Raw genomic sequence first — 16,885 nt, 5'->3', positions numbered from 1 at the left:
TTACTGGACTGACATACACTCCTGAGCTGCTGGGATGCTTTCCAAATCTCACAATTATGTAGCTTTAATGCATTCACAAAAATTAAAATGTATGGGGGACGGGGAACAAAATTTTAAAACACAGAGTTTCAGATATTTTTGCATTAGAAACATCTTCCTTGTATGTGCAATTACACTGCCCATCCATCTGCATTAGTGCACACTCCACTCATTTCCTTCCACTGGCAAACCTGCCACGTGTCTATCTGACACTGTCATTGCTCCTTTGGTATCAGTCACTGCAGTATTCACAACTTAAGCACATTCAGTAGTGTCACAATAGCAGAGTAAGCATGGCCCAGAGAATCTGAAAGAATATGTTATCGAGGGGAATAATCCACGTGTGTAGGAAGTTGAATAACTGTTTTTTATATAAATTTGGAACTATTTCAAGCAGTTTTCTAAGTGAGAGACACACAATACTTAGTTCATATGTTGCTTGTGAAAGGCTTTCCAGAAACCTCCAACCTCCATCAACAGTCAAAACGAATGTTTCTTTTGTTGTCTCGATTAAAGCCTTCCAGCTGTTTACGCTGCGATTCTGAAAGGACCCATCTTTGCATGCCCAGCTCTGCCAATGCAGGCAGCTTTGTCAGTGCTGCTAACAACTCACTGAACCACGTCCCACAGGCACGGCAGGATGATGGACGAAGACTGACATCCAGCTCTGAGAGTTCTTTGAATACTGTTAAGCCTTGACAGAAAACCATCCACCCTTCATCAGAGATGGTGTTATTGTAACTCAAATCCAGCTTCTGTAACCTGGCGAGGTGGCCATCGTGTGACAGTAATGCTGCAAGAAATAACAAACATAATCAATACACCCTGGCAATTGCTTTAAAAGCTTGTAAGTAAGATGAGTATTTTAATACCATGTTATTTAGAGTCTTTAGGCAGTCAAACAGCAGGACTCAAACATAAAACTGTACGGCAACCCGAAGACCTTGAAGTCAGTTGGAGGATATGACAGGTGCCAATTAAAATAGACAGGCAGGCTTTATAGGGAGATTTAGGAGAACAGCAAAACTCGGTGAGTTTGCATGATTACAACAGCCACCTCTCACTGTGGGAAGGTAATGGGCCTAATATACCCTAAAGGTAGCTGAGATCCTTAATGGATATTCAACAAAAGAGCCACCTGTCAAGGGTGATGTTTGTAAAGTCAAAAATATTCAGGCTTTTTCTCACCAGCCTCCAGGTTACAGGGCCTTGATAGCAATCACACAGCTATTGCCAACGGCAGACACTCAAAACCCACGAGTCAGGCCCACAGAATCATAAGGATGCCTTTAAAATAAACAGGTTTTCGAAACAGTTCTGAAATTCATTCCTTCATTGGGTTCCCATCTTCCAGTGTTTTTAGCAGCTGCTGAGAAGTGGGCTAAAATATTTCCATTTTAATTCTCCCACCACAGCTGGACTCCAGAAACACACCTAACGGACTGAGAGCTGGTAGTGCCTGCCTTACTGGCTGACAGCATTTCTCATCAATCACTGACCCAAAAAGAGTAACTGAGCAAAACAGAACTCCTCAGAGGCAGGTTGAAAAACGTGATATAAAAAACAGGGTTGAACCATACATTTTTTCCATATGCTGCATTTTTGTATTAACACGTAAGACTGCTAAGATGATTCTTTGCATTTTTATCCATTTCAGTCTCTGCACTGTGCATGTTTGGGACACAGAGCTTTCAGCAAAATGAAAATACTTTCCGGGAAAAACAGTGCTGTATTTTCCATCTTTTCACTTGATTTGTCCAAAAACGTGCTCAGCACATGGAACAAGTCCCTTCTGAACTGTGGTCTGTGTGCACTGGCTCCTTGACTGCTTGTAAATGCCATGTTATACGTACTTAGAAGCGCCAAATCTTCAGCCACCAAGTTACAGCTGCTCAGTCTTAACACTTGAATCTCCGTTGCAAGCTTTAGTGCTCCCAAAAGCAGCTTTAGGTTTCCACCAACGCACTTATTCCAAGAAAGGTCTAATATCTCCAGTTCAGGAAGGTGAAGGGCAGCCTCAGCTGAAAAGATTAAGATCAGCAACTTCTGCTTACTAAGAGAAAACAGCGTGGCCTCAACAGACACCTCACCAGCAAGTCACCTGCCAATAGGCTTCTGACAGGCTGCCTATCTATGCTTAAAATGACTTATTTTGTCCTAATAAAAGTCAGACACACACAAAAAAGTCTCTCCTGCATTCATTAAACAGTGTAACAAGGGCCTGTCTACAGACTCTTCAAGGAATCTCAGAAGAGCTTTCTTTCCTTTCTGTTTGCATTATAGACTTAACCTTGTTCCATTGAAGTCAATTTAATACAACAGAACACTTCAAAAACATTTTGAATTCACCGAAACCCAGAAATTTTTGGCAGTGAATTGGCCATTCAAGGCGAAATGCAGTGTATCTTTGACAGCACTGATTTCCATGTGCCATTCTTCCATAATTGGAATGACATAAACATGGTACTCTTTCTGCAGGGACCTCAGATCAGTTCAGCTTGATGCTGCTTCTGCTAAAGGCAGCCCAGTTTCACTGAGGGTTTAGTGCCACTAATAAAGGGTATCAAACGTACAGCAAATGCACAATGCATTCTAACAGATCCCTCTGTAGTAGGTTTTGTGTGCCATATGAAACTCCTATCAAAGGAACAGTGCAGCCACTAATCCACTGAGATTTGCAATAAGTAAGCAAAAGAGGTTGCATTTACATATCCTGTGTTAGACTGGGCTTTTCTTCATTGGCTGTGCAGTATCTTTTCCACTACTGCAGTCATTTTCACAGCTCCTCCATTGCCCCACACTTCACTGTAAGTTAGAAAGTTGCTACTTTATCTGTAGTGAGAGCAAAAAAAACCCCTTAAATCTTGACCTTAATAAACTGCAAATGCAGATTTACAGTAAAACTGCAATTCTAGCATAATATGAGTCTTGTTCTGCTGCCTTCTCTTCCAATAATAAGAAGTACATGAAAGCTCACTAACAGATAAAGGACTAAAAGCACTTCATTCAGTCAGGTGAAACGGGAAGACATACAACGATCTTCCCTTGCAACCAGGTCCCATGAAACACTGGCTTCCTCGTAAGGCAAAACCAGAGGAGAAAGCGACGATTACTTTTCCACTCAGGACCTGCACTGTAATGTAACCATTGTTTTTGGAGTTTAGCCAACAGAGAATGAAGTGTTTGGTCCCACAGGGAGTCCCTGAGAATAGACACACTTTAAAAAAGCATTCCTACCCAGTGATGAAAAGGACTCCTTGCCTAATCCACAATTGCTGATGGCCACAGATCTCAACTTCGGTAAAAATCTGAGTCTGCCGAGAAGAGGATCAGATGAGACTCCTATGTTTTTATTCCAGGATAAATTCAGCTCTTGAAGACTGGAGAGTAAAGGTATCACCTGGGCTTTGAAGACATGAAGTGTTTATGAGTCACTGATACAGAACTTGTATATTTGACTGACATCACTACTTGTCTTTAGAAATCAACCCAGAAGTCAAGGCCAAGTTTTGATACTCAAACATACTTTGAGTAATTCTTGCTTGTCATTTTCTGTAGGAATGCTTAAGAAATTAGGTATCATTAGATGCTGTGTGGAAGGTTGTCAGGACACAGTTTCCTGCCAGCATTTTCCAGGTGAAGTTGGGAATTGAATATTAAATGAGAGGGAGGATTATTTCTAAAAGTCTTCACTGCTAACCTCAGCCACTTTGTATTAATGTGATTGTTCTCTATTGATTTTAGTATGTGCAGAAGAAATATTAAAAATAACAATTGATTTTAATAATAATGATTCCCAGTACTTCATCAGCAGCTTTTCAAATCGCCTTCTTCACAGTGGCAAATAAGATTTAGACAGTATAGATTCTGAGCCGTGATTTTTTGCTGTTCTAAAAAGTAAAAGCTTTTTATCAATAATATCAAAAAGTTATGATAATGCACACAATAAATAAGCTGTCCCACTGATTGAATGGGAGAAGTGTTTTCCTTCCTAACAGTACTTAGGAGTTAGAGACCAACATCATTCTCCACTTCTGAGCTCACTGAGGTAATTTTAGGCAGTTGTATTAGCATGCACATAAAAGCCTCGGATCCATGCCAATACCAGCAGTGAGACTGCTTGGACATTTCCCAAATTACTGATCCTCAGCAACAGGATTTGGGGGTGGTTCCTACCTTCACATCATGGGTCTGAATCATGGCAGTTTGAAGCCCTTAGTTCCGCATGGGATCGGCCACTGTGGGACTTCTTTTGATACAGAAAAAAACCCCCACTCCACACTGAGCAAGGAAGCTATCCCCTGAGCTGCACCTCCAGAGCTGCCTCACAAAAAATGAACTGAGATCTGCTAGACTGTGTTACACAGAATCTCTTATGCCTTTGAAGTATTTTCAGAAGTCAAAACCATACGTTCTTAAATCATTTCCTCAAGACATCCTTACACAAAACGGTCACGTCTTCTTCTGTTACACAGCACTGGTGGAGGTCAAGGACTTCGAGATTTTTCAAGCTGGCCAAATGAGCTGCTGAGTCTTTAAAGCCACCACCAATCTCTTTGTTACACGATATGTCTAATTTTCTCAGTGCTGTAAGGTGCTGTAAAGCAGTGTCTGAAAAGGAAACGACAGCAGGCTGGTCACTGACTACTACAATAGCACGGGTCACAGCTTCAACATTCATTTACTTTAATGTCAGATTCTGCACAAAGTATCGAAGGCAAAGCTTTTAGACTAAGCTTCAGCATATAATCACAGCAGACACAGTAACACTGCAAAGCTTCTGCACCCACGCTACTCCATTCTTCTCTAAAAGAGCAGGTGAAGGTGAGGTTAATTCATCTCCAGATCCATTCAATCCTCAGCTTTTTGCTGAAAAGGCTATTGGAAGTGCTAATTAGTGCCAGTTGTTTTGTCTTACAGATAAGACCTCCAGGAGGGAGAGGCACAGATAATAAGCCCATTTCGTATGGCTTCACCGGACAGTCATTAAGTGATAATGGCAGGTTCGGATTCCCCTCTGAAAGTAGGATTAAGTCTTCAGAAGTTAGCTAGACTGTCTGTGCCCTTGTCTATGTTCTGTCTGCAGAGGGAGGAAGCGCGTCCAGAGAGCCATTAATCTACCCTAAGATGTGTCTCAGATAAATGGTGTGGAAGGTGACTCTCCCCACTGACTTTCACATGCTTGAACTCGGGGAAGATAAATGCTACTCCTGCAGAAAGTCTCTGTAGTCTTTTATCAATCCTCAAGCAGCAAATAACCATCGTCCATTGATACTGACAGACCATCAGCAAAAGTCTACCGCGCTGCCTTTCTGAAATGGGTTTCAGATGTACAGTTCATGCAGAACGAAAGACTTTCTGAGTCTAAAGTCTAACCTAAGCCCTGGAGGCTGTCCTGCTTTAATCCACACATGTGCAAGTTCAACTCCTTGAGGCCTGGTACATTTCTCAGATCCTGAGCAATGACCTTCATGCTGCAGCCAATGTGTTTGTTGATAGAGAGATCTAATACTTCAAGGTTTGGGAGCACATTTAGTATTTCAGCTGGCAAGAAAAAAAAGAAAACTAGAATTGGTAATTGTCTGGAACATACAGATGAGCCCTAGAAAAGAACAGCACGATGACAAACAGGAAAAGGCAGGCTGGATCTGCCTATACATGTGATTTAAACTTTCCAGGTTCCTATTCTACCAAAAATACAGCAAAACATTGATCAGATAGAAATCAAAAAAATCAGTCAAAACCCATATAGAAAAAGAAATCTGAAAAAAAAAAAAAAAAAAATAGAAGACAGTAAGAAAAATGCAGGAGAATAAAAAGCAGGAATACAAAGAGAAAGAAAAATTTCTAATGAGAAGATAAAGGACTGTATGTGGCATGGGAGCCATCTCCCACAGTAAAGATCAGAACAGAGCACAGGCACTTCTCTTGAGGGAGAGAATCTTTTAAGAAACTCCATCAGATCAAAAGACCACATAAGATTAAGATATGATAAGAAGAAAGAGGGGAGAGGTGGCAACTGGATGCCAACTCAAATTCCTATCCCTCAGGCCTTTTTTTACTGTCTGGTAAATACTGCTATAACACAAAGCTTGAAATGAATAGCTTTCTACTAAGATGGACCTCCAACCAGCCATCATCTAACTCAACTGAGTTACATCTCTGTGAAGCCAGTCTTTCAGTCCAGCTATGTGGATGCACACACCGAGGGATTCTCCATCTCTGGCTGTCAGGTTACAATCTGTAATTTTCAGGAGTTTAATCTTGCATCCCTTCCGAAGTTTTTTTGTCAGGAGTGATAGTTTGCCACCTATGTTGCTGTTCCATGATAAATCCAGTTCTTCAAGCTGAGGAACAATTTCAAATGCCTCTCCTGTAACAGAAGTCCAAGATGATTCATTCTAGATATCTATTTCAGTGGAAAATAAAAATACAGCCTTGAATACATAGAGAAAAGTTACCCACTTGCTTCTCAAACTGTAATTTGGGTTATTTGATAGGTAAATTGGTGTATGGCATTCCAGTGCAGCCACGCTGTATAAATCCTCACTTTGTCCAAGGAGCAAAACAGAACACAAGTTATCATCACAATGCACACAGACCTGGTATTTATCCAGGTTCCCAAACACTCATCAGACTGCATGACCAACACTGCAGACCTGTGCCATGGCCCAGAAAGTCTCATCTACAGGGAAATCAATACAGGTTACAAGCCTGAATTTACTGTCCTGTACAGTTCTGCCTTTTTTCACTTGGCAGTAATTTACTTCCAGTGTCTTCAACACTGTGTCCACAGGACATCTGGGATGGGCTGAAAGAAGTCTTCTCACAGCTATTTCTCAGGGGTTTGTTTCCAGCAGGATTTTTCAGCTCACTTCATAAGGAATCAAGGGAAGCATCACTTTGAAACAAACCAGCTTCCCAAGATTTCAAGGCAGACAGCACTGATTCTTATTGTATTCTCAAAAACTGGCCTTTTCCAGGCCTGACACAGCAGCCAATTGGAACTGTGTTAGTGCTGCTTTCTAACATTAATGTCCCACTGCAAAATCCAACTTCCTAAATTCCTCTGCAGAGGGATGAGGCAGATGTGTATTTTGAAATAAATAACTTAATCAGCCAATATGCAAATGCAGCTTACAGTACTTGATCCAAAGTCTCATAATTAACCCAGAAACCGTTAATTGTATTTAAATAATAATTTTTCATGTCTCTATGTTTTCTTAACTAATACTTCACAGAAGATTTATAATACAAAAATGTTTTTTTTTCCCCAACAGATAGCATCACCTACTTTTGAGCTACTAGCATACGTGTTATGTCTGATCATTTCCTGAAAAAAGAAAAAAAGGATTCGAATGATAGGGAACAAGAAAGCTTTTAACCCAGACCAGTTTTTAGAACTTGCAAAATGAGCAGTGACCTTACAGAACAGCGCAGTTGGTTGAGTTTGCCCTTCTTTCAGACACGTATCACAGGCCCACCCCACCAGTAAATTCCAGGCCCAGAGGTGACTCAGCATCAGGAGCTGTGTGCACAGCACCAACTTCAAAACCTTTAAATCCGTGCTCTGCACAAAGCAGGGCTGCAAGCACTCCAAGCAAAGAAGTAAGCAGAGGAATAAGCTTATTCCAAACTTACAAAAACAAGTTATGAAGCGCTAAGACAGCACTGCTGGTTTTAAGACTCCTCCAAAAGACCAACAAATATTCTGTGACAAGCACTGCATCTGTCCTGCAGCACAAAGTCCTAAACTGACCCTATGATCACTGAAAACTTTTTTCACTTTTGCTGTCTACCATCAGATATTAAAGACAGCAAAAAAAATCCTAATCCAGATGGGAAACATGTTCTTCTGCAAATGGGACTGAATTCTGTTGCCTTCTGAATACAAAAGCTCTGTGCCCTGAGCTTTGAGCTCAGTACAGCTATTCAAATGTACCAGGTCACTCACAACCCCAAGTTCTTCCCAGTGTTTTGCAGTGGGCCTTGATATTGCCCAGTGTGGAAGCAGCAGGGATAGGATGCAGGAAGAGACAAGATGGATTACATTACACCCAAGCTGTCTGAAAGCAAACATAAATGCCTGTACCTAAAGAGGTGATATCCTCAGCTGACAGCCTGCAGCTGTTAAGTCGAAGGACTTTTAGCAGGTTCACATGATGGAACTGAGCAGTGAGGGTTTTCAAAGTCCCTCCAACACAACCATTCCAGGACAGGCTGATCTCTTCCAGCTCTGGCAGAAATGGCAGTAAAGAAGCTAAGGAAAAAAGAAAAAAAAAGTACTGTTTGTACATCATGTGCAAACCCTGGATGTCCACACATCTTGATACTGCTTTCTAAAACATTAGAAAATCATGACAATCTGTATCTCAGCTTTCTTATCTGCAGCCTGAGAACGAAGGTATTCTCCTGCTGCACAGTCTTGCATGGTTTTAATATTTCTAAATATTACATAATTAATACAATTTATTTATTAATGTTCCTCAGGGACCTGGGACCACCAAATGAAATCTTAAATAAAGCCTGAGATAAAAGAAAGGGAAAGGAAAGGAGTGAACAGCTGAATAGGAAAATCAGAATCAAAGAAATACACAAAGTGTCTAGCTGAATAAAATACATATTTACCCAGCTCTGTTACATCTGCTGCACTTAATGCACAATTATTGAGATCCAGGTTCTTGCTGTTGGGTTTCTTTCCCAGTTTCTGCATGAACTGGTTCAATCTCTGCTCACCAGATGGTGACTCTGCTTCAGAAATCAGCTGTGAAGATTCATCTGAGTAACAGAGAAACACAGCCCTGGTTACCAATGCAACCAACCCAGAGCACCAGGTGGAGACTTTAGGAAATAAACTAAAGCTGCCAGTAAACCAGCCTCTAATTTCGATCAGCATGGACCAACAACCTGAGTGATAAGATAGGTCAGATCAGTACAAAGCTCCTGATGCTCAATGTGAAAAGAATCTTTTTCACGTCTCCACGCTGCCCTATGCCAGTGGCTCAGGATGTTTGCACTACTCGTTCAAGCACGTGAAATTCTTGCAAAACTCCAGACTGCAGTTGCTCTGGATACACAAGTCATTCAACCACCTCTGTGTGCCCCTGTGCCACACGGCTGCAGTACAGCCTGTACTGAATCAGTCAGAACAGAGCGGCCCTGCAATCGTGTGGTGATTGTCTCCTGCTTTATGACAGCCTGTGTTCACTTCATACATTGTCTGTGCAATGTGCTTCCTGCTTTTCTTACCTTCTTCCTCCATGCAGTTTGTACAGCAAGGAAAGTTTCATTTGTATTATTCACTAAACCCTTTAATAAATCAGCAGTTTCATCTAATGTCCGTAAATGAAAAGGAAAAAAACAACCCAACACCAAAAGGTACACAGAACAGTAATCCCACTCACAGTAGCTGTCCTCTCCTTGTTTTCCCAGAAGTCTTAGATCAGAGAGTGGGGTTCTAAACCTCACCTTCCAACACCTTTGTAAGAATAGCCTCATTTTCTCTGGTGTGTAGAGAGTGCTCTTGTATGAACAAAATAACATTCACAATCAATTTCCATGCCCTCCCCCTCACAGGTGTCAAGGGGTAGGAAACATCTGCTCTGGCTGCCTTCAGATTGCTTTAGCAGCAGGGTGGGCAGAGACCAATCTTAAATACAAGAAGCCAAGCTACTGCTCAAAGCTTGGCTTTGAAACCAAATAAGCTCTGCAACTAATAAGCTGCCTCCAGCACTGACCTCTCACACTGGAGATCAAGAGGGAGGTCACACAAAAGCTTTATGCCTCCTCGGCAGCACAGACCCCACTCCTTGCTCAGCACCTATCATGCTAGAGGGCACATCCTCAATAGTGTTTCAATCAGAAGCAAATTCTGGCTAAAGGATATATTGCAGGCAGTAAAACATAACTTTCTGTCCAGTAAGAAAAGCAAATGAAATTAAAATGCATCCACATGGATTTGTTCATTGTATCAGCATTACCTTCTACTGAGAGATTTTCCTTCTCACTCTGATCATCAGCTCTACAGTTGTTTATTTCTGTTTCTTCAATTTCTTGTCTTGCCTTGCCTTCTGATTTCCCAAAGTCAAAGCCACTGAAGAACTTCTGGATGGCTGAAGGCTGCTCTTTTCTCTTTCCAGAAGAGGATCTCTTCCCTTGGAATTGTTTTATAACAAAGCCAAATGGGGAACTCTTTGGGATGTCTTCCTCACTCTTGTTCTGGCAACTCTGTGTGTCTCCTTTCAGCAGATCAGCAGACATAGAAGGAATTATCTTTAGCAACACTCTTGCACACCCTCTTTCATAACAGCAGATGCACTGACCATTTCCTACCATTCCCTCCACGCCAATATCAGTGTCACTGTTTAGTGAACTAGTCTCTGAGCTCTTATCTCCTCCTTTGGAAGGACCTGGTAATGCTCAGTATCCACACAGCAGACTCACTGTGACATGGTCCAAGATTCACTTTCTGCTGCTTTGTTAACACAGACTGCTCTCAAGGCTACCCCACCTGGCTACTGGGAGACCCAGGGCTGAAGCTGCTGCATTCCCTATGGCCAAATTAAAGATTCCTCTGTCAGGTAAGTTTGGCACCCAAGTGACCCATGCCAAAGCCTAGTCTGGCTGTCAGGAAGGTGAGGTGTGCAATAGGGACTACAAGGACTCCTGTGAGTGCACCAATGCTGGAAAAAACAAGGATCCCAGTCAGCTTGTTTGGAGAGTTCAGTGCTATGATGACCTTAGTCTCAATGACTAATTGACAGGTAAATTGAAGTTTGGCTTTGTAACAATTCATATGCATTCTTTCCTTCTTTCTTTATACCACACTTGCTGTATCATCATTTGCTGACTTTGAAGCTGCTGTGACCCCTTTCCCCAGCAGAGATCTGCTCACAGAACTCTTTGCACAACCCAGCGTCCCCAGCAGAGCACACAACCTTGATCACTTTAATAACTGTTACACACAATGTCACCAGTATCGACAATACGCATGTAGGCTTTTTCTCCTGCTATGATACAAGTGTTCAAGGGCAGAGCACTTGAAAAAAGCTGATGCATTCTTTTAAATCTTGCTCCTGTTAGCCTGTTGCAGCTGTATTGCTCACGTGTAAAGTACAGAAATTGTACAAAGCAGTGCACAGAGATGTGAGTGCACATTTATTGAGCTGTAAAGCAATGCTCGTTACCCTGGTTGCTTTTCTTGCTGTAAAACTGCATTATTTGAAACAGACAAAAAGCCATACCTGTCTTTTCCATCAGTACACCTGTGGGTTTGTTTCACCTTTTACAGCACTTTCAGGGCTGGCAGAAGCGAGCCATGGCACGTGAACAAAACCTCACTTGTACCTATCAGGACACTCCCGATGCTTTTCTTTTGAGTGTTCCCTCTTCGCCAGCCTGACAGCGACAGCTCTGCACAACAGCTCTGCGGGTCCTTCCTGCTGCTCTGCTGCCCCAGCCTCGCTATTCCAGGGGGAGAGCTGAGTATCCACTTGCGTGCTCTCTGCTGGTGCCGCAGCCGAGCAACCTGGCAATGCAGAAAGGAGGAAGTGGCAGTGCAGGCTGAGAGCTGCGCCCTGACCGCCCCACGTCCCGCACAGCTGCTGCCAGCTGAGTCACCTCGCAGGTCGGGTTACAGCAGCACCTGAAGAAAAGCTCTTTGTTTTCCCACCCCTTTTGTCCATACTTGTCAGGAGTGTTGGTGGAGGCTGAGCAAAGGCAGGTGTCAGTGGGCGTCGCAGTTTGGAGATGGAAGGGAACACAGAGGGGCAGCTCACTGCTGGGCACTTCATGGCACAGCATGTGGGAGAGGAGAGGTCCTGCTGTGCCACCCACCACAGTCTGCTTGTGGGCAACAGCATGATAGCACAGTACGACATCACAGCACATCAGGTGCATAAACCAAGCTACCCCATATTTGTGTGTTTGTGAATCTGATTTCCATGACAGTGAGAGTTACATTTTCTAGCTTCGATGCTCCTGGCCGATATCTGTGATGCTGTCACCCCCACAGCCTACATCAACCCAACACTTCTTGTCTCCCCTCATGTGCCAGATCAGTTTTCCTCATCGTTTCCTGCTCACCTTCACCTGTACCTGTTCCAGTACCGTTTACACATGGACCTCTCACTGCTATGTATACACTACAGACATATGCAAGCTGGAGTGCTTTTGGTGGGGAGTTATAAAGATGGTCAATAAAAGTAACTGCTGTGCAAGCAGGGCAGACACTGGCTGAGGACAGCCCTGACTCAGTGTGTCAACATACAGATGATTAAGACAGGGCTGAGTGCGGCACAGTGTGATGCTGGGAGTCAATAGCATAAGATCAGGAGAAGAAAACTTCAAATGAACAGCAGGGAAATCCTCCCACCCATGAGAAATACTACACAGAAAGATGTTCAGAAGGAAAAAATGCACAAAAATTGCTGTCATGGGCAGTGTTTACCTGCAAGAATGAATGGCACGTAACTGTTCCCAAACAGCAGGGATCTCCAAGCTGGTTGTAATGCCTCCTGAGCCCAGGGGTGGCTGTCCTGACCCAACCTCTGTATCCACAGGGAAAGGGCACTTATGTGAGTCCTACACCCCTACCTGGGTGTCTCAGTCACACAGCTGAGAACCCAAAGCAATCCTGTCAGTAAGGAACGCATTGAACTCGACAGCTTTCATCCACTTTCAATGTCATGCTTAACAAGAGTGCCCAGGCATGAAACAGCCACAAGGCAACCCGCATCTGTGCCCATGTGCCAGGCTCTGCTGGGCTCAGGGCTCCGTGCCCACCGTGCTTCGATGGGAAGGTGGAATGGGAGGGAATATCTGATAATCTCCGATCCCTGGAACTGGGGAAATCCTTAAGCACGTTAAGCACTGATTACAGTGGTTAGGCTTGGCTAGCTTCAGTGCTCTGACATCAGTGCATTAAGTGATGCATTGACCATTCAGAAATTCTATCACCACTTCAGGCCATTGAATGAGAGTAAAAATACCTCACGGCACCATGACAGCATCCCTGTAATCCGGTGAGAAGGGAACTGTATTTTCACAGCGACCTAATTTCTTCTTCCTAGAAAGCAAGCAATGCAGGATGAGGGGACAGCAAGGTTATCCTAAAGCAAAGCAGGACGACCAGAGCAAGGGCTGAACGCACGGATGTAATTCTGCAGTGGCCCAGGCTGTGCCCTGCATGTGCAATACAGAATGGTGGGAATCATTAGCTGGTAGGCAGGGCAGTGCTGTTCTCTCCCTGCACACTGGTGAACATTGCCCTGCTCCTGCCTCACAGAGCTGTACATCTACTTCCTGCAGTTCACCACAGACAGCATAGGGTAGGCTTAGCTTCTGCAGTTTAAAGATAATAAATGCCCACGCCTTTCCATCGAGTTAAATGGCTTGTGACCATCTGCTGAGCGCTCAGTGTCACATTTGTTTATATCTGTTCCTCCCTCTGTGTAGACCTGGGGCAAGGATAGGAACAGACCAGGTCTGGAAAAACACAGTTAAAGTTGCATCCCACACAGCATCCACTGGTGAGAGATTAATGTGGATTTTTGTACTTTGCCTCATTGTGACTCCTTAATCCGGCATATATTCCAAAGAAATAATGCCATTAGAGGATTAGTGCCACAAGTTCATTTGAAAAAAAGGATTTGCAAACACTGAAATCCTATATTCTATGTACTTAATCACTGAGTATCATTTTGGGGATTTCCTCTCCTTTTAGGAGTGCATCTTTCAATGAAACCCAAGCAAAGTAGCAACTCTGTATTTGATGGCCCTTATTATCCATCAAGTAAAATTAGTACCCCAAGCATCTGGATGAAATAATAAAGCAAAATTGCTATAGTCAATGACTGCAGTTATATCAAAGAGACCCTTGGCCCAGTATTTATATAGAATATAACGATTTTGGATATTTATCTGCTAAGGATGTTCAACATTCTGAGCTCTATAACACACAGTAGCACACCCTTGTTTACTTCTACCCATGTTCCCTTTCTCAGCTTTGCTCATCCCTAAGTGCAGCCAGCATTCTCCTTTCTGAATGAGGAGACTGAGTCAACATGATGTTATTCCTTCCCCCTTTCCCTAGCATGCATCTCTGCTTCCATTCCCACCTCCTGCATGAATGTCAATGTCTGCAGTAGCTTTTCAGATTGCTTGGCTCAATCTGCTGCAGGCTGCCTAGGTGCAGCAGGCATTTGCATGGGCTAAAAAATTGCTGGGAATGGAAAAATGCTTATTGGCATTGCTTATAGGCTCACAGACTCAGAAACACTGTGCAGCACTGACAACTCCCTGGACCAAACGCCTTCCAGACTTCCCCACAGTGTGCATGGCTGAGGACTAAGTTTGGTCCAAAGGACCTGTGAGAATCCACATCATTTCCTGTAAAATGAGTGTTTGACAGTCTAACATACCAGACACACAGCAGCTGTTTAAAACAGATTTCAATGTGCTACGAAAACCACAGCTGATCTTCTTGGTATTTAGGTCCAACCATAGACTGGTCACAGGAGAAGTTTGAAAAGGCACAGATAACGTGCTAAACCAGCAAAAACCTTGGGTTCAGAAAAGCACATTCCTCTGAGAAACCTTACAACAGTTTCCCTAAACTCAGTGAGACTTTTCATGGGTGACATTTCTTTGTACTTTTATGCTACCACAGAATCACAGAACATCCCAGAAGGGACCCACAAGGATCACAAAGTCCAACACTCGACTCCACACAGGACCACCCAAAATTCAAACCCTGTGTCTGAGAATGGTGAACAAATGCTTTATATCTACCATGCTTGTATTTTTAATACTCTTCTGTCAAGTTCCTCTTTGTGAAATGGAACTACACAAATATCAACGTCTCACTCCCTATTAAAATCTACTAGCCTGTCAGCGAAGATTTTCAGGGCTAGAAAATAATTTTTAGTTGAACTTATGCCAGGATTAATCCCCTTTCAGTTAATCATTCACATGAATGGGTAATCTGCAGAGTTCATGCAAGGCCTGCAAACAATATTAATTACTAGAAACCTAATTAGAAATCAACAGAGTCAAAGGATCAGTGTTACTTCCATACGGTACCATCTGGTACAATGGGTCTGGATTGTTCAGGAAAACCCCATTGCATTCTGTGGAGATTGAACCTGAATACATACTGCTGGGTTTTGGTTGTGCTCTTCCAAATCCTTATGTTCTACAACGAAGTGATGCTGTGTTGACTACAGAGATAACCCTGGCAGTAAATCTGGGCAAGAGTGCACAGGGGAAGGTGTAGCTCCAGCCCTATCTTTCACATTAGTATATATTTAGTGTAGCTCAGGTGACCAACACCAAATATTGCATGGGAACTGTTCAACTACTGAATCACTCATCTTCAGATTCTGCGGTGCAAAGGGAATAAATAACGTGGGAATACACTGTGCTAAATCATCTGAGCTAACAGTGATGCTGACTGACAAACCATGGTCTAGGACAAGCTCATACAGTCCACTCACCTCCTACGTCCCTCTCTCTCACTCTCCATTGCTGCTTCACCATTTTTCCCATTGGAGAAGATGACCAGCAAAAACAAGACTGCTGAGATACATATGGATACGTGTCTGATTCAGAAACACATCCCCAACACCTGTGAAATCCAGCCAAGAACAATTAGATCTTTCCAGAGCGGGACTGTCAAAGCACTGCGGTTGTCACACATCACTACAGCAAGCAGCAACCCTGCTTCTGTGCCAGAAATCAAAGACTGGATGCCAGGAATCCCGTGAAGTATCATTCTCCCTTTCCAATCTTCCCTCATTGGATAAAATAGAAGCAAATACATATATGTATACCTATTATATTGCTGGTTTTGTTTCTACCTCAGGAAGTACTCTCTCCTAGTGTTAAACTTTTCATAGTTTTCCTGAAATGTGGTACACACAGGCTGAAACAGGCTGATGAAGAACGCATGCTGATGCAATACTTTGCTCTTAGTGTACTTGGGCAACTCCATATCTTACTAAGCATTTGCTTCAGCCTCACTCAGACAATCCCAAAACATCCCAGCAGAGGAGCTTTCTTCAAGGCTGCCATGGCTCATCACATTTGGAATGACAAGCTTCTGTAGGCAGTCACAGACTGAGTGGATTGAACACAAGCCGAGAATCATCTTGTAGCTGGCATGCTACCTTGTCTGCTTGCAAGTGGAATTTTTGTTAGACATTTCTCCAGGATTAGGTGCTGTGATGGTATCTGGGAAAGGACATGGGGCATTTGTTGTTGCAGTGAGCATTTGATGAGCTTCAGGAACGTGAGCAAGGGGAAAACAAACATCAACTCTGACGTCCCACGGGCTGACATGGATACCTGAAAAAATTTACCTCTCCCTGCAGTTTTAAACTTTGTGATATACTGGGCATTCATTCTGAGAGTTAACCCGCTGATGGTGAGAATTAAAGAGTAAACTGCTGGCTTGAGCAGTATAACCATCTGATCCTTGTGTTAGCCTCACAATATGCTTAACAGGATTTCCATCTTCTAGTTTTCCCCAGTCCAAGCGGATACACAGCCCTGGGATAACACAGCTGTGGGCTGACTGCTCTCCAACTGACAGAAATATGCTGTTCCTAGAAATGTGTGCAAACAGGCAACAATGCAGAGAGCCAGGCACTTCTTAACCTTCTCGCATATTTCTTTCTGGAACAGGAAGATTTTAAGTGAATGCAACAAGCATCTTACAAGCTAACAACAGCTTAGCAGGTTAAATGTGAAATAGGTTTATCAGATCAGCGTGCTGCTCTTCTTGTAATTACGTTTTTGCAGGCTGTTTAGAGGATGGTATTGGAGAAGGGCTTGTGATGTCAGAGTG

General features: G+C 43.1%; 1 protein-coding gene across 7 annotated transcripts in view; it reads right to left on the bottom strand.

Annotated features, from left to right (window-relative positions):
• Nucleotides 1-500: 500 nt before the first annotated feature.
• The window catches only part of LRRC31 (leucine rich repeat containing 31), a 37,321-nt gene continuing 20,936 nt past the window's right edge, over nt 501-16,885 (bottom strand). The window contains exons 1-11 of one of the 7 annotated variants that reach the window (XM_052687227.1): nt 11,659-11,717; nt 11,283-11,566; nt 10,020-10,277; nt 8,668-8,817; nt 8,132-8,299; nt 6,245-6,412; nt 5,416-5,583; nt 4,483-4,650; nt 3,277-3,444; nt 1,893-2,060; nt 501-832 (exon numbers count right to left, since the gene is read on the bottom strand). In XM_052687227.1, the coding sequence (XP_052543187.1) occupies nt 513-832; nt 1,893-2,060; nt 3,277-3,444; nt 4,483-4,650; nt 5,416-5,583; nt 6,245-6,412; nt 8,132-8,299; nt 8,668-8,817; nt 10,020-10,277; nt 11,283-11,295 (1,749 nt within the window). In that variant the 5' untranslated portion in view covers nt 11,296-11,566; nt 11,659-11,717 and the 3' untranslated portion in view covers nt 501-512. Of the gene's footprint in view, nt 833-1,892; nt 2,061-3,276; nt 3,445-4,482; nt 4,651-5,415; nt 5,584-6,244; nt 6,413-8,131; nt 8,300-8,667; nt 8,818-9,443; nt 9,688-10,019; nt 11,235-11,282; nt 11,567-11,658; nt 11,718-16,885 lie in introns of those variants that run through there. The other 6 variants (XM_052687226.1, XM_052687230.1, XM_052687229.1 and 3 more) reach the window with 6 other exon arrangements.

The sequence above is a fragment of the Tympanuchus pallidicinctus genome, unplaced genomic scaffold, assembly GCF_026119805.1.
Source record: "Tympanuchus pallidicinctus isolate F22 unplaced genomic scaffold, pur_lepc_1.0 scaffold22, whole genome shotgun sequence".
Classification (NCBI taxonomy): Eukaryota; Metazoa; Chordata; class Aves; order Galliformes; family Phasianidae; genus Tympanuchus; species Tympanuchus pallidicinctus.
The sequence above is the reverse complement of the archived record's forward strand: the minus strand, read 5'-3'. Positions and strand labels throughout refer to the sequence as shown.